This window comes from Tenrec ecaudatus, chromosome 7 (assembly GCF_050624435.1).
Source record: "Tenrec ecaudatus isolate mTenEca1 chromosome 7, mTenEca1.hap1, whole genome shotgun sequence".
In the NCBI taxonomy this organism is placed as follows: Eukaryota; Metazoa; Chordata; class Mammalia; order Afrosoricida; family Tenrecidae; genus Tenrec; species Tenrec ecaudatus.
This window is the reverse complement of record NC_134536.1, coordinates 90,186,817-90,205,533: the sequence shown is the minus strand read 5'-3', so window position 1 is coordinate 90,205,533 and position 18,717 is coordinate 90,186,817. Positions and strand designations below refer to the sequence as shown.

General features: G+C 40.1%; 1 protein-coding gene across 5 annotated transcripts in view; it reads left to right on the top strand.

Annotated features, from left to right (window-relative positions):
* Positions 1–18,717, top strand: part of CYB5R4 (cytochrome b5 reductase 4) — an 89,098-nt gene that overhangs the window by 11,211 nt on the left and 59,170 nt on the right. For all 5 annotated transcript variants that reach the window (XM_075554820.1, XM_075554817.1, XM_075554819.1 and 2 more), the window contains exon 3: positions 15,311–15,411. In XM_075554820.1, the coding sequence (XP_075410935.1) occupies positions 15,311–15,411 (101 nt within the window). The remainder of the gene's footprint in view (positions 1–15,310; positions 15,412–18,717) is intronic.

The following is an 18,717-nucleotide window of genomic DNA, read 5'->3' as shown; positions in this document are numbered from 1 at the left end:
CGTGTCAGTTTGTCTCACTGAGCTCCTCCTTTGCCAAGCATGATATCCTTCTCCCTAGGCACTGGCCTTTTGATAAGCAAGTGTGAGACAGTCTTAGCTTCCTGTTTCTAAAGAGCGTTCTGGCCGTATTACTGGTGAGATCGGCTTATTTGTCCTTCCCATGTCCTTCCAGGCACGTTCATCATTCTTTACCACTCCACAATTCAAAGTTCCCCTCTTCTCCAGGCTTCCTTATGCAGAGGCCTGCTTTCCCTTGCATGTGATTGAAAGTACCATAGGTCCTCAAGTGCACCTTCGTCTTCAATGGAACATCTTTATTTTTGAGCACTTTAAAGTGATATTTTCCAGCAGATTTTCCTTGCATAATATGTCATTTGATTTCTTGGTTGCTGCTTCCACGGGTGTTGATTGTGGATCCAAGTGGAATAAAATCTTGGATAAATTTTATAGTACATTAGGAGTCCGAAATTAAAAGTAAGTTAGAGGGAGTGAACAGTGTGACAAGACAGTTTATGCTGGCCAGCAAGCGGCCATGTAGGAAGGGACCAAACACGAAGACCCAAGTGTACAATGGACGCCTATAGTGATATCATTTAGTCACCAGACATGAGTAAACTTTCCCAAATAAACATTACCACTGCTTCTTTCTAAAGCAAATGACTAGTGTAGTAGTTGGTTGACTTTTATGGCTAAGGGTGGAGTTAAACCTGTCAATCAGGTTAGTTTGATGACACCTCCTGGGGCATGTGGCTTTTGAGATGCTCTCTCTCTCTGTGTCTTTTTTGCCTTCTTCTTTGCCAGTACTTTTCATTGGGACTCTGTCTGCCTCAAGGGGGGACCCACGTGGGCTGCCTGGCCCTAAGAGCTGTGGGCACCCAGCCTAGTTTCCACTGTTTGAATCCACACAACTCTACCCCAGCAGCCTGCGATATCCTTGCTTCCTGGTTCACCGTTCTGTGTCACTGGCATGTGACTACAGAGTCTGAAGAGGAACTTATAGACTTGAATTAGACTACATAATATATAATTACTTCTTGATATAAAACTTTTTCTTACACATTTACGAGTGTCAGTGTTTCTCTCTCTAGGCAACCTGGCCTACCATAAAGAAGTACTGTATATACTCGAGTATAAGCCAACCTGAATATCAGCCAAGGCACCTAATTTTACCACAAAAACGGTACCAAAAATATGCTGCAAAACTCGGCTTATACATGAGTGTATGTGGTATGCCTTGGATTGCTCAAAATAACCTCCCTTGTGGGATTAAGTAATTTTGCTAGACTGAGTGATCTAGAGCAGCGCCTCTTTAACTGTGGTCATAACCGAATGTGGGGGTCACAAAACTTTTGGCAACAGGTAAGGGTTCTGAGGGGCACTGACCAAACATCAACTCCACATGGAACATGTATGTAATGAATCCCAGGTGTTTCTGGCAGTGCTTGTCCATGTTGCATCATCACTGCAGCCTTGGTTCTGAATGAGCAGCATGTGCCTATAACCCAAAAGGGTCACCCAACTTAGATGTTGTGCTCTGCAATACTGTCGAAATCATCAACTTCATGAAAAGCCCTGTCTGATTTGTTACTTATTGTAATATACCTATATACTGGAGGCCGAGGAAGAATTTCTCTGATGAAAAGTGTGAGAGGACAAAGTGGAAGCAGCCCTGTTCTAGAAGCCAGTGTCCTGGGAGCATCTCTTAGCTGGCCTCGGCTCCAGACCTGTTGAGTTCAGATTCTACAGTGGAAAGCCACTAATCTGGAAAATACGCTTATGTGAACTTCATTTCCCAGCGTTAGTAGATAAATGAGGCATTATAATAAAATTTTGCTTTATTGTTTGTTGTATTCTAGGCTACTGGGTTGCTAGTTTGAAAAGTAATACACACTTCTTCCAGTTAAATATCTTATTTAATAATCTTGAGTGTATAGTACCTCTTATTTAATCATAACTCTTAAATGTTTTACTATCAATAATAATCTTTTGCCCCCTTGCAAAATTAAAATAAATGTCACCCCCCCCCGAATTCTTATTTTCTTTCTTTTATCAAGAAACTTATTTAGGATAGATCCTGCTCTTGGAAATTCTACTCTGGTTTCAAAAACTCAAACTCACTGCCATCGGGTCAATTCTGACCTACAACAACCCCGGTTGCGTAATGGGTTTTGTGTTGAGCTGCTAAACACAAAGTCAGGAGCTCAAAATCACCAGCTGCTCCGTCGGGGAAAAGATGAGTTTTTCTATTCCTGTAAGAATTACAGCGTTGGACACCCACAGAGGTAGATCTACTCTGTCTTGTGGGGTCAGTGTGAATAGGGCCATTCCAGCGGGAGAGGATACATAACTATTACATAGACTGAATGAAGACTGGGGTAGGAGGACTACAAAGACAATGCTCGCAGAGTGGAGAGAGGCAGCCCTGTGCGCCAGGAGCATCAAGGGTGCTTTTGTGGTAGAGACCAATCTTGAAGCACAGGATAGACGAACATTAGGAAACAGGGTGGGAGTGCACAAGTGCGGGAAGACCAAAACAACGATGCAAACACAGACTAGCTTGAGATAAGTCCTGGAGCATAGGTGAGCGATCTATTGCAGAATGATGAAAACAAATACTGGAAAAAGGTAGGTTCGGTCAGACTGTGAGGGTCCTGGCGAGCCAGACTCAGACATCGATTTCTACTTGCATTGTGAACTGCTGGGGAGATGGGGGTGTAGGCACAGTATGGCCAGAGTGTGCCTTAGAAAGATTAATGTAGTGTTCAGTGTCGAGTACATTGAAATGGGACAAGGAACACATTCAGCGCAATCCAGTAGTACAGGCAATAACAGGAACTGAACCGGGATATGGACAGAGGTAATAGAAAGTAGGGTGAGTATGAGATGAACAGATTACTGGCAATTTCTAACAGGTCCCAAGATGGAAATAAAAGAAAATGCAAACTAAATGAACAGGCATACCTCAGAGAAATTGCCGTTTCAGTTCCAGACCATCGTATTAAAGCAAACGACACAATAAAGCTCATCCCATACCTTTGTTCATGATTTTTATCCTCCCCCGCTAGCAGCACTAACCCATTCTATCTCGTAATGACCCCACAGGACAGAGTGGGACTGCCCCAGTGGCTTCCAGCACTGACACTGGGACTCTTTATGGGAGTAGAAAGCCTCACTGTTCTCTCATTGAGTGGCAGGTGGTTTCAAACTGCTGCTTGATGCAGTTATCAGCCCAACACATAACTACTATGCCACCAGCGCTCCTCTGTGGTTTTCCAGTATATATAAATTTGTATTTATACTGTACTATACGATGTGATAACATGAACAAATCCACTTTATGGAAATTAGCAAAGTGTGACATGAAGTAAGCACATCTTGTTGAAAAGATGCCGCCAGTAGACTTGCTCAACGCAGATTTACTACACACCTGCAGTTTGTGAAAAACTGCGCACACAATAAAGGCAGGGGGCACAGCATAAAATGAGCTATGCCTGTAATTGTCTCTCTCTTAAACTATTACTGATAATGTCTTCCAGAGGGAGCCCATGCCAGACTTCAAGGTTGTAGGGCAGAAGTCACATTTAGATGCAGGTTTTACTCACACTGTACCACAGGGAGACACAGTGTCACTTGTTAAATATAAATTCTTTATTTCTATGTTTAGATTGGGTGTAAATGCCACTAACAAGGTTAAGGCAGAAAAAGAGATCTTTTCAACAAACCTTAGCAATTTTCACCTAAAATACAATAAAACTTGAAAGCTAGGAAATACACAATTTGATGATGTGTAATATCTGGGGAACTGCTTTCTTTTTCTTTTTGGCGTATGCTGTAGCGGTTCTGTATCATCTCCAGGTGCTCTGTGCCGGCCACATGCCCAGCTGTGCTGATGGGAAAAGAGCAGCTGGCTGGCAGCAGGCCTCTGAGAACCCCAGGGCTCTTCAGCAAACGCTGTGGAGGTTTGCCTGGGTCTCTAGGGCAGGAGTATGGAGGTCTTTCTTTATGCCTACTGTTTCTGTCAAGTATGTAATTATCACAGTACCCTGAGAATTATCTGGACATATGGAGAATGGAGAGCTCCAAACATCTTACTGAGTCTAACAGCTGACAAACCCCTGAGCTAGAGATTATGTATTTACATGGTTACATCCAGTCTTTCGGTGGGAGTTAAGGAGTACTGGTGGTATGGGGACTCTGCACTGAGCTGCTAACAACCAGGTTAGTGCTTCAAATCCACCAACCACTCTAAGGAAGAAAGGTAAGGCTGTCTGCTCCTGTGAAGCTTTAGTCTCAGAAACCCTTGGTCCTGTCCGACAGGACTGCTACGCGTTGGGATTGACTCTGTGACAAGGAGTATGCAGAAAGAACCCTGTTACTATGTAGACTGCGTTCATGGAGGAGCCGCGGCATTTATTACTGTGGTGCTTATCTTAATTAGCATTATTAATTAAACATCACATAATGTAGTCTTCTGGCATAGTTTTTATTGTTAGCAATTTAATGACACATTATTTTTGCTTTTTGTGAGTTAGTATGTAGTAATTCTTCATAAGAAATAGAGAAGACAAGGTTTTCACTTTCTTTTTCTCTATCGTGGCTCAATCATAGCAGTATTTCTTGAGGATCTTTTGCGTGTTATATGCTGTGTTAGGTGAAAGGGGGAACATGGAAATTCAAAACAGAGATGTTCTCTGCAGGCATGGAATGTTTAATCTTCGGGGAACACAAGGGCCTTTTCCATGTCTGGCAGGTGTTAGGAAGGAGAGGGATGTTGTGCTAGAGTGAAGATTGTAAAGGGATGCCCTAGGTTCTAAAAGGTAAATAGGAGTTAACTTAGCAGAGAGAGATGGTACCAACTTTCCAGGGCACAGGAGAAAGCACGTGCAAAGACTGGGAAGTGGGCGTCTATGAGGAACACAATAAGAGATCATGTACACATAGGTGCAGATAGTAAATATATGGAGTTGAAGGTTAGTCATACCCATCCTTTATCTTTTCTTGCATAAAAAAACCAACATACTCCTTTCAAAGGCATTCATTCTGAGATGTCCCTTTGCAAGGGCTAGTCCCCTTACATGCACTTGTCAGTCCACACTAACTTCCTCCATGATCTTGAGACAGTCTTACATTCTTTTAGCTCCTCAGTTCTTTCTCTCATTTCTTTCTCTTCAAATTAAGACAGAAAGGTCAGTGCATTAGGAAGACCGGATGTACCTGATAACAAAGCTTCAAAAGTCAAGAAGCAAACAATAAAATGAAGGAATAGATTTAAAAACTACAACCACCGTTGGCTTTTATAACATATCTCTGCAACTGATAATGACCTGTATAAAAATCAGTGGATATAAAATAATGAAAATAATGTGCAGTTTCTTTGCTGAACACAAGATGGCAAAGTAGACACAGTACTTGCACAGATGGACCTTTGTGATGCAGTTAAATACACCATAATTTTTCTGTGTGAACCTGACTTTTTTCCTTCATGTATTTAAATAAAGACCCCAAACCCCACTGCTCTCAAGTTATTTCCAACTCCTAGCAGGTCCTTAGGCAGAGCAGAACTCCACAGGGTTTCTTAGGCATAAATCTTGAGATCAGAAGCAGAGTAACTCATTGTTCTCTTCCTAATAGCGGGTGGGGTCCACCTGCTGCTCTTCAGTGAACGGCCCAGCACTTACCCAATGCACCAGCAGGGCCCTGGGAGAGATTTGAATAGAGCCCACAAATAGACTTGGTGAGGAGTTAAAATAAGTAGGGATGTTGTGGAATTTTAGCGTGGTACCTACCTGATATATGGAAGGCACTTTCAAGAAGCTTGTATAAAATGTTTATTATCTTTCAGTTCTATTTTTCCACAAACTTTTTGAAATTCCTGTGAACATGATAGGCATTACATTTCTGATGAATGAATTCAGAATGGGACTTTGAAGTTAGATTTATATTTGATTCTTAATAATTATATTTAGTCTGGTTATAAAATAACTACTTTTGCTTAACAGCAGTGCTGTCCTACCTTTTACTCTTAAATTTTATCCTAAAAAATCTTTTGTTTGTGATGTTTTTAATCTAGGTATTTACTTCTTAAAAATTAAAATTAAGAGTTTATGAAAGCAGTTTAAATTTTAAAATATGACAAAATTAAAATAAACTGTAATGCTTATCTTAACTAATATGTATTCTAAAAATAATGAAGTTTTTCAAAATTTAAATGTAGTAATAAAAGTGGCCTTGTTTTGAATTTTTACAAATATCTTTAATCTGTGACAGTATACGACAGCCACGACAGTATACAACTGCATTCCCTCTGTTGTATATGTATGTCACACAGCTTCTAGAAAATATTTTGTACACTTGTAAAAGAATGAGATTGAAAAAAGCAAGTGCCATCTCAGTGTTATTATGGTAAAGTTTTGTTTTGTTTAAGCAAAAGGGAAGGAATTTATTGGCACCCATAGGGTAAACCCTAGAGGGGCCCAGTGTACCCTACTGTGTAGGCATACCCAGCAAAGGGTCACACCATTCACTGTACCCCCATGTCCCAGAGGGACTCCTCTGGAGCCAAGCCCCAAAGCCGTAGGACTGACTGGGGTAGGGATGTATGGTAAAGTTTTGACCTTTGAATCACTGAGTCTTGGGTTCTCTCAGAAGTCCCTGGGTCACACTTTAAGATCCTCTGTACACAGACGCGAATGAAGGCTTGAAAACTTACTAGTACGTGTGCGGCCTTTAGTGTATTTTCTGTGACCTGTGGTTCACTTCACACCTTGTTGATGGGCTGCTACAATTCACATCTATGGCTGTCTAACTTGAACAATTTGGAAGCCTCATCTGGGAGATAGACTAATAGGGATATTAAATATCACTTGATTTCTACACTCTGTTGTCTCCAATTCCACTGCCATATAGAGTTTGGCATGAGATAAAGTTGGAACAAGCTGCAATTTAGTTCTGAATTCGCTTATCTGAGGCATGTTTCAGAGTCTGTAGGTGAGAAGGACAGAACTCAGAATGGCAGGACTTCATCTCACATATTTAGGACGTTATCAAGAGAGACCAGTTCCTAAAAACATTAGGCTGAGTGAAATTAGTCAATCATAAGAGGACAAAAACTGTGTGAGTCCACTTCTGTAAGGACAAAAACCAAGAAAAAAGACTGGCTCCAGTTTCAAGGCCATACAGCCTTCTAATCTGGTCCCCAAGCAACAGGCTTGGCCTACCTAATTCCCACAAACTATTGAACACTCCTCATTAGAACATGTTAAAACTACCGACAGGTATCAGGCATCAAAGAAATAAAAACCATGTCATTGTGGATGAGGGGGTGCGGAGTGGAGACCCAAAGCCCATCTGTAGGCAACTGGACATCCTCTTGCAGAAGGGTCACAGGGAAGAGATGAGCCGGTCAGGGTGCAGTGTAACAATGATGAAAAATACAACTTTTCTCTAGTTCTTAAATGCTTCCTTCCCTCCCACCCCCTACTATCATGACCCCAATTCTAATTTACAAATCTGGGTAGACCAGAGGGTATACACTGATATAAATAAGAATTTGAAACACAGGGAATCCAGGACAGACATGCCCTTCAGGACCAACAATGAGAGAGTAGCAATACCAGGAGGGTAAGGGGAAGGTGGGTTGAAAGGGGTAACCAATCACAAGGATCTACATATAACCCCCTCCATGGGGGACAAACAACAGAAAAGTGGGTGAAGGGAGATGTCAGACAGTGTAAGACATGACAAAATAATAATATATAATTTATAAATTATCAAAAATAAATTACCAAGTGTGAGTGAGGGAAGGGGTGCGAAGCGGGGAGGGAGGGAAAAAATGAGCTGATACCAAGGGCTCAAGTAGAAGGCAAATATTTTGAGATGATGGCAACAAATGTACAAATGTGCTTGACACAATGGATGTATGTATGAATTGTGATGAGTTGTATAAGCCCCCATAAAATGATTTAAAAACAAACTACCTCAAGCTGTGGCCTCACTACAGATGGGGTGAGTTTTCCGTGTTGAGGGGAGGAGAAGACCACTTAATCCTACCATATAGCAATCTTCTACAGCACCCCCCCAAATTAACAGACAATTTATAAATTATCAAGGGTTTTGGAGGGAGGGAAGGGGAAGCGTGGGGAATGAGGAGCTGATACTGAGGGCTCAAGTAGAAAGAAAATGTCTTGAGAATGATGATGGCACCAAATGTACAAATGTGCTTGACACATTGGATGCATGGATATAATGTGATAAGAGCTGTATGAGCCCCCAATAAAATGATTAAAAAACAAAAAATAATTAGTGAACTTTACTGGGAGATCAGATCAGAAGGGTGTGGGTATCATGTCTGTATTAGAGGGCAATCTGCCAATGGGAAAAACACTTACCATTGCTTGCACTGTGTTCCTAATTGAGCGCTTTTGACCTAGCTCCTAAGCCTAGCCACCTCTGGTGACCCAGGCAATGTGCTCTAGACAATTCAAACATTGGACTGTTTGAACAAGTGCACAACACCCTCTATAGGCTACATCTGGAGGACCTGAATTGGAAACCCCACTAAGGGAACTGTACTTTACCTTAAACTCACAGCAGAGCCAGGAGATAGAAATAGTCCCTTGAACTTTAGTCTGTAATGTCCAAGTGGGAAAAGAAGCAGATGCTCACTTCCCAAAGGCTCGGTTAATATGTTTGATATGAAAATGCTTCCCATCATATCCTTTTCCCCTTAAAAATTATCATGAACATTTTCTCTTGATAATAAGGTATGTTTTGTGGTGATCCATTCATGCAAGTAGATTTGAATTTCACTTTCATCACCAGCAATCTGTGCTCTTTTTCCAGACAGACCTCAGCTTCCATTTTTCTAGATGTAAAAATGAGGATGATAAGAACTACCGTATATACTCGTGTATAAGCCAAGTTTTTCAGCACAAAAAATTTGCTTAAAAACTGGGTTCACACCAGCCTGTGTGATCACATGGTTCCGAAGGGATCAGTTATCAGACATCAAAGAACAAAAAATCACATCATTGGGTGCACACCTTCATGATACGATCGCCGAGCACAAATGGGTGCATACGCAAATGTGGCGAAGAAAGCTGATGGTGCCCGGCTATCAAAAGAGATAGTGTCTGGGGTCTTAAAGGCTTGAAGGTGAACAAGCGGCCATCTAGCTCAGAAGCAACAAAGCCCACATGGAAGAAGCACACCAGCCTGTGTGATCACGAGGTGTCAAAGGGTACAGTTATAAGGCATCATCAGAAAAAAAAATCTTACCATTGTGAATGAAGGGGGAAGTGCAAAGTGGAGACTCAAAGCCCATTTGTTGGCCTCTGGAGATCCCCTCGCAGAGGGGTCTAGGGGAGGAGATGAGTCAGTCAGGGTGTGATGTAGCACCGATGAAGAATACAGCTTTCCTCCAGTTCCTAAATGCTTCCTCCCCACCAACTATCATGATCCGAATTCTACCTTGCAAGTCTGGATAGAGCAGAGGTTGTACACTGGTACAGATAGGAGCTGGAGGCACAGGGAATCCAGGGCGGATGATACCTTCAGGACCAGGGGTGTGAGGGGTGATACTAGGAGGGTAGAAGGTGAGTGGGTTGGAAAGAGGGAACCGATTACAAGGATCTACATGTGATCTCCTCCCTGGGGGACGGACAACGGAAAAGGGGGTGAAGGGAAACGCCGAACAGGGCAAGATATGACAAAATAATAATTATAAATCATCGAGGGTGCATGAGGGAGGGGAGCATGGGGAGGAAGGGGAAAAAAAGGACTTGATGCAAAGGGCTTAAGTGGAGAGCAAATGCTTTGAGAATGATGAGGGCAAAGAATGTACAGATGTGCTTTATACAATTGATGTATGTATGGATTGTGATAAGAGTTGTATTTGTATGAGTCCCTAATAAAATGTTTAATAAAAAAATCTGGGTTCAGCTTATACATGGGTCAGTGGTACCCCAGCGAGGTGTAACATCTCGCTGCCCCCCCACAACCCCAGAAATGGGAGGAGCGCCTGTGGTCTCGCGGGTGATTGCCGTTTCTCTGCTGTTCATTCAAAGCCCGGCTGACACTGCAGGGCTTTGAACGTTTGTTTACTCACATCTAACCAATAAGAGCCATCCTATGACGTGTATCTCTGAATAAGCCTTTTAAAGACCATGTGTGAAGGATGTGGCATGAATGAATATCATCTGGTCAAGCCCGACTAACAAAAGGAGATCTCATGAAGCCTGATATAGAGTTAATAGCAAAGTGGGTTCGAGATGCATGGGAAGACATTCCAGAAGACATGGTGCAATGCGCCTTCCAGAAATGTAGTATTAGTAATGCTATGGATGGCAGTGAAGACTGTGCTTTGTATGAAAATGACAGCAGTGATGGTGATACGGCGATCTCAGTGAGGACAGCGTCTATGATAACCTCACACCAGCTGAAGCTCTACATTGGGATACGGATGATCATGAGGAATCCAGTTTTGAAGGATTTTATCTCTTTACATTTTAGCTTGGTTGCTGAGGGAATAGTACTCTTAAGGTATCATTGTTGGTACCTTATTGTTTTTATTTAACCTATTTTCCACTTACTGTGTTGGCTTACTAATGTTAAATGACTTAATGCCCTTTTATTTATGTTTTTTATTTAAAATAAATATTTCAATACATTACCCCACTGATGTCTCAATTTTTAGTAATTTTATTTTCATTTGTTTTTGTTATTGAAACTCACCAATAGCTTCTGCATTTCCCACCCTAGGCTTATACTCGAGTCAGTCAGTTTTTCTGGTTTCCCAGTAATAATTAGGTACCTCGGCTTATACTCAGGCCAGCTTATATTTGAGTATATATGGTACTTCCCGGGATTGTTAGGACTTAGTGATAGCATAATAGTCTTCAGGAATTGTTAGATCAGTGTCCATTTCCCATGTTCTGCATTGTTTGGGGATTTATTTAATGCTTTGAACCTCTGAGTAAAAGCAAAATATTTTTTGAAGTTTTCTCTATATACATTGAAAACTATTGATGTGATATGAATATTACCATTGTTGATTTAAAATTGTAGGACTTCGGTCAGAGACAGTAATTTCAAAGCTATTCAAAGCATAAAAACTTTCCTGGAAGTTGAACCCTCACTTTATGGAAATAACTTGATCAAAATTAAAAGTAACTTGTTCAAACACAAGATTTAAGTTTTGAAGGCACTTTGGGGGCTTAACAGGGATAATTAAAATTCAAACTATACTGGGATAATTAAAATTCAAACTATACTGACTTGCTCATTAAGTGTCTGTTCTAGCATTGGCATTAAATCAGGTAGGAGCTTGTTAGAAATGCAGAATCTTGGGTCCCACATTAGGCTTTTTGAGCCAGAATCTGCATTTGGAGAAACTGGTCTCACGGGCACAATCTATTTGTCTTGGTCATTTGGGGTTATCTTCTTGTGTTAGGATGTCAGAAAGTCGCATGCAACATCCTTGTTGGGTTTCTCTGCAGTGGGTGTATCATTGTGTTACTGTACTGTCATGCCTCTGGCGTATGTACTGTGGGGAAAATGGGGAAACGTGAAGAATGCTTTAAACATTTTGTTATAATTATTGTGATCATGTCTCCTATATAAGGACTATAGTTCTTCACTGTGTGGGGACCATCTCCCTCACTAATAAAGAACAAATATGTCTCATTTTTGAAAACAACAAAACACAAATTTTAAAAAGTCAGCTAGTGAGATCACATTATTCGTATCTGTTTTGTTCTTCACAACTAGGGAATTCAGGACTGCATTTAATACCCAATCACAGTCACAGTTAGCTTCTCTCCTGCTGTCGAGTTGGTTCTGAGTCATAGGAATGACTCCCTCCAGGGAGAGGGTTTCCAGGACTCTAAATCTTGTTGGGAGCAGACAGCCTTGTTTCTAAACTTTTGGAAACCTTCATATGTAGCCTACACTTATCTGTCAGGTTGTACTGTGGTGACTTTTGTGTTGCTGTGAAACTGGAAGCTAAGCTAGAAGCTAAGGTAATTCAAGATCATCCGGGTTATCCACAGTAGACAGGTGTCAGCAGAACTTTCAGATTAAAACAGACTAAAAAGAAGGATGTGGCAGTCTACTCCTGAACAAATTGGCCAGTGGAAACTTAGTGAATACCAGCAGAAACTTAATAGAGTGCCAGAGGAGCCCCATCGGTGGGAGGACAATGAGTTCAAACACAGCATCGATTGTGAAGATGGTGCAGGCCCAGGCAGTGTTTCCTTCTATTGTACTTGGCTTTGCTCTGAGTTGGAACTGACTTAGCAAAATCTGGGGCTTTAAAAAGCTCATAGAAAAAATAGAATAGTAATGGAATTTTTCCATGAATTTTTGAAGCCCCTTGTGACTGTGTGTGTGTGTGTGTGTGTGTGTGTACATACATAGGTAGTAAGAAGACATATACAGGTGTAGTTTACTTAACATCAGTGATACATTTTGTTAGATAGGATCTGATATGATTTGGATGTTGTACAAACATTTGTGTCTGTAACGCCCTAGGGCTCTTGGTCCAGTGGCCCAGGGGCTGCAGCTGGGCAGCTAATGTTGTAGATACTGTCTACGAACATTCTGGATTACTTGTAGTGAGACGGGAAGTGTTTTGGGTTCAGAGTGATCCTAGTGTTGTTGGCAAGCAGGATAAGGTGATGAAAGGATGATTCCAATCTAAAGGATTGAGGGACGGCAGAGAACACAGGAGAGACATGTTTCAGAAAATCGGTGTTGATCAAGGAGAGTTGTTAAAGTTGTTTATCTTTTAGCTAGTTTTTTGGAATGTGGGAAATTCTATCATAGAAAGTTGTAGATTCTTGTTCTCAGGAAACCCTAGAACTCTAGTTCAGGCCTGATAACAGATAAAGTGGGGGGGAGGGGCTCTCTTGTTTGGAAGCTATCCTCTGTCTTAAAAAGCATATTGGGAATAATTCATATCTTCATCTGTACCCTTGCCTTTTTTGATCTGAGAATTTTTGAGCACTAGACTTCCTTCTGCATCTGGTGAGGTAGGTAAAAGAGGATGCAATGTGTGTATGTGCGTGTGTGTGCTTTTCAGATTTCCTTGGAGAACTGCTATAAGAGAATTCTATAAAATTCCAATTATTCCTACCTTTAAGAGACTCTTTAATGAAATTCAGACTGCTTACTGCTCTCTAAAATTAAACTGGGGAGAAATTCCTGTGTCTTTCCCTCCAAGATTATGAAATATAATGAAGATTTTAACTGATTTAAATTCATAGATGCCATTATATTTTTAAAAGAAGCATTGTGGTTATATGAACTCTCACTGTACTCTTGCTATTTTTGGTTGCAATTGTTTACGATCTAGTTTTTAAGTAAAAGATTAAAAAGCGCTCCCTAGGAAGTGCCATCTATTGAGTTATTCTGCTGTTTGGGGTGTTTCCTAGTTATTGTTTTTAAGACATAAAAATATATTTAAATTTATGGACAGATGCCATAAATATAGGTTGGCAGGCAACAATATTATTCATATCAAACTTTTAGTATTTTAGTAATTTCAGAGAATAATTGGACTTACTTAAAAAATAGATTTTCTTACTAGATAGTAGGGATTATTGAGTGGGAATCTTATTGCCATGGATGGTATGTGTATATACTTTTAAAAATTATATGCATGACATTTCATCATTTCTTTGTGTTGGGAAGCAATTTTGGGGGGTCTTTTATATTTCTTCACATTTTGCAAGCAGATAAATAACACTGACTGCCATTGTTCTGGACAATCTTTTCAGCGATATTTGTTTATGTCTTAGTTATCTAGATCTGCTGTAAGAAAAATACCAAGAGTGGACGGTTGTAACAAACATAAATTTATCTTAGGGCTTACAAGTTTAGAAGTAGAAATTCAAGGCACCAGCACTGCAGGACAGCTTTCTCTTACTATCAGCGCTAGAGGAAGACCCGTGTCTTCTCCCAACGTCTATGGTCTTGCACTCCCTGGAGATAGCCACTCACGGGGCACCTCGCTTCCCTGGACCTAAGGCATTCTCCGTGCCTTAGTTCTTTCTTGGTGGTAGTCGGTCCCTCTAGCTCTGTTTGTTAAATCTCTTTAACATATGAAAATATATTGATCCAAGATACAGCCTAATGGTGTATATTGTGTTCTGCCTCTTTGACATAACTGCCTCTGATCCTGTCTCATTAACATCTTGGAATTTAGGACTTACAACACGGGGAATAATTACATCAGATGACAAAATTGAGGATAATCTCATAGTCCTAAGAATCATGGCCCAACCATGTTGGCACTTTTTGGGGGGGGTGATAGTGCTGGAGCAATTCACAAGTTTATACAAGAAACAGCTTTTGATGACAGAGAAAATTTTGCCCTTCGGATTAAAGAAGTTTGTGTATTCCCCATTTAAAAATATTGACAGCCCATTTAAAAACAATCGTGTGTCAATATTTCCTGACCTTCTGTGCGAATTGGAGTTCAAGGAACCAGTAGCAACGTTGCTGCTCTAGCGACTGCTATTGCTCTGTTGTCAGACTGCAGAGGACCCCGGAGAGTCTGAGCCCGTAGCCGAAAACAGAGACCAGGTCGACTCCAGAAATTCTAAGTTGACTCCCGCGAGTGCTTGCAGAAGGGAAACAGCCAGGTTTCTCCTCTGAGCTGTGTCAGAGTTCAGGACTGACCCACGAGTTAATAAACAAGATGCAGGCTCTTCCCTAATGATTACAGGAGGAAATTAGCAGGTGTTTTATAAGTTCACAAGATGCCATTGATACTCTCTTAAGAAGGCAGGTTCTACAATGACCATTAGGAAATTATCTCTACCTACATGTCACCAGGGACCCTTAGATCACCATCCCCTGAAGCTTCATGCAGCCTTGTATATCCAAATTGGGGTAATGTTTTGTGTCTGGCTACTTCCCTTACTGACCTTGTTAGCCTCCTTCCCAAGTTGGAACATCCCTGCTGACTAAGCTTAAAAGGAATGTAAAGAAGGGGACTGTTACATTATGAATTTTTAACAAACTGAATCTTAAATTATGCCATATTTCTAATATTGATTTTTTTCCTACATCAATGTGAGTGATGTAATGCATTATTCCTTGTCTCTTACCTAGGAATCTCATGTCTTCTGCCTGCAACAATGGAATCGTGGCAGGTTAACGTGCTAGGGTGTAGTTACAGTAAAATCCCAGGACTTTTACAGTTCTTAATACTTCAAAATAGATTGCTTTGGGAATGATTTATTGGAGCTAGTTTTTATAGTTTATAAGAAGTTGATGTGATATAGTATTTCTTCTTGCTTTCATACAGGGTTTGTTTATAATGTCAGTCCATATATGGAGTATCATCCTGGAGGAGAAGATGAATTAATGAGAGCAGCAGGATCAGATGGTACTGATCTTTTTGATCAGGTAAGATACTGAAACTACTATAATGGGAGAATATTCTCAAATTTAACAATGTGACAGTTGTAGGAAGAAAGAAATGTTGACTAGAATTTTGAATTGTAGAAAGATACTTTTTAAGTAGCAGCTGTTTATTTAATTTGCCTTTGTATTATTTCATCACAGTTTTAGAGAGGATTTTAACTGGGTCTATAGTCAGCTGGTAATTACTGCTGCCTCTGCTGTCGATAATTGTGATGACTGACTTCTGGGAAGACGAGAGGGTCTGTGACTGACTTGCCAGGTCACTTTCAACAAGTCACTTAGCTTCCTCACGCTTTGTGTTTCTTCCTTTGGGGGTTATTGTACATTCAATTTCAAATACAATGTAGAAAGTTAAATGACATTGATTACTGAATAGAAACCTTATTTTTCTTCTGAACGTATAGAAATTTTGCTTGGGCATGTCAAAGATACTTCATTTAGTCACATTTCCCCCCCCCCATAATTTTTACTAAAGGCAAATAGTAGCTCATACGTTATTTATAGGTCTTATAGAATATGCTAATTACTATCAATCTGTTAAACTATTATTTTGAGATAATCATGTTTAGAAGAGTATATATTTGCTTTTGTCTCACATATGGTTTGCACGTATTCTAATGATGACTACCTTTTTTTAAAATAAACAAATCTATTTCTTAACTGACTATCCTCTCTTATATGCAATAAATTCTGAGCAAGGTTGCATTTATTATAATAACAGGGTTTTCATCATTTGTGATAACTGAATCAGATTGGGCTGTTTTCATAGTTGCCTCCTGACCAAATACAGTTTGATTTCTGCCCCTCTTCCTTCCATCCATTTGAAGGCTGTTTTTTGTCCTAGCGGCCACAAGTGTGATCTGCTATTTTAAAGTATGTGAAATACTTGCATGACAAAATTTCATAGGTTAATTTTTTCTTCCTGAATTAAAGAAGAATCATGTTTTCTCATTGACCCTCTTCCTGAGAAATTCTTTTTATTGTTTTATGGCAAGTTTTCAATACCATTTGGTCATTTTTATTACACAGGATTGCAGGCCAAATTGAAATATTAGAGTTTGTATGGGAACTTATTTGTGGTTCTCTCTCTTATATCTGCCCTATAACCTCTTGGTGCTACGAGTACTCTTCCACAAGCATTTCTAGTAACATCTAGTCTTACTTATATTCCTCAGTGCTGTGAGGTTTTATGGACATTCTTTAAGAAAGCTATTGTTTGGGGGGAGTGACATATAACTGCTATATTATTAAGTTCTTTGGCAATTCAAACAATATTTTAATGGACAAGCTGCTGCATTCCATCTTGGCTGTAGCAAGACCAGTGATATGTAAATTATTTATGACTTTTACCACAGAAGTAAACAACTTTGTATTTGAAAAACTCCAATGAAGCTCTTGCATGGTTAAATGTTTGAGAACGTACTGGTGCCAGGTATTTGAGTTGTACACAGAACATTAAGTAATCTCTTTAGTATCATTTCTATGTCTCCTGTGTTCATCTCACTCCTTTCCTCTCATCTTGCATTTCCAAGCATCTGATGGACAATTTGATACCCTAGTGGCATTTTAAGTCCCTCAGCCCTCAAATAGTATCAACCAATCCTTCGTCTCTCATTCCCTCCTGTTCCTCGTTTCTGGTAGTATGGACTTGAAATCACTGGGTCATCTTTGCCTTTGTTTCTTGGTGCCCCAATATCTGATCAGAGGTCAAACCCCGTGGATTTTACCTGTAAACAGTAGACCCTTTTACTCCTTCCCACTACCTTTGTTGTAGTCATCGTCACCTCTAGCTCCAGATTTTAAATGCTCTCATAGTATTATCTTGAAAACATATGGCAGCCAGATTGTTTTCCTAAAGTGCATTCGTATTAGCACCTTGCTCTATAATCCTCAGCACCTCACCATTTATAGTGGAATAAACTTAACTCTTTAGCTTGCCTTCTGAAGCCCTAAGACGACTCTATCAGGTTAATTTTTAAAAATCATTTTATTGGGGGCTCATACAGCTCTTATCACAATCCATACATCCATCCATTGTATCAAGCACATTTGTACATTTGTTGCCATCATCATTCTCAAAACATTCTTCCTCCACCTGAGCCCCTGGTATCAGCTCCTCATTTTTTCCCTCCCTCCCCCACTTTCCCTCACGAACCCTTGATAATCCATAAATTATTTTTTTCATGTCCCACACTGACCGATGTCTCCCTTCACCCACTTTTCTACGGTATGCCCCCGAGGGGGGCTATATATAAAGCATTGTGATCAGTTTCCCCTCTTTCCCCTCCCCTCCCCCCCACTTTCTCCTTCCCCTCCTAGCATTGCTACTCTCATTATTGGTCCTGAGGAGTTTATCAGTCAGGAATTCCCTGTGATTCCAGCTCTTTTCTGCACCTGTGTACATGCTCTGGTCTAGCCAGATTTGTAAGGTAGAACTGGGGTCATGATAGTGGGGGAGTAAGCATTAAAGAACTAGAGGAAAGTTGTATATTTCATCACAGGCTAAATATTCTTAACATGAATTTTCTTGCTTCAGGCAGTGTTAGCTGGTTTCAGGATTAACAAACTTCATATTTTTGCCTCCTTGAATATCTCATTTATCTTGTAAAATTAACCCCCAATCTCTTTGCCCAAAGATAGTGTTTTTACTTATTAGTAGACACTCCATAAATATTTGAAAAATGAATGCCAACTTAAATTAGTGAGTGCCTATTATATTCATATACATATATTTTACTTAGCAGCTGTAAATGCTAATGTCACATAATAGTACTTTGATCTGATTGTTTTCATAAATGTAAGCCATGGGATTATATGAGAGGACTTCAAAAAATTCATGGCAAATGTATTATTTTTCAATTCTGTCTTCTCATGCACACTTTAAAGCCCCCTCATTTTTTATAGTTTTCCTTTATTGGCCATTTACTCTTAAATGTTTGGGTTATTTCCAATATTTTGCTATAAATAGTGATTAGTCACAAGAAAGATGTTCTTATTTTTTATAAACTATGCATAGACATTCAGTCATATGAATCAAAACAAATTTTGGATAACATTGTGAAGAATGGGCATTCCAGAACACTTCACTGAGCTCATGTGGATGCTTTGTATAGACCAAGAGGCAGTTGTTTGAACAGAACAAAGGAAAATTGCAAAGTTCCAGATCAGGAAAGGTGTTTGTCAGGGTTGTATCTTGTCACCATACCTATTCATTCTGCATAGGAAATAATCCGGAAGCCGGATTGTATGAAGAATGCATCGTCAGGTATTGGAGGAAGGCTCCTCCGT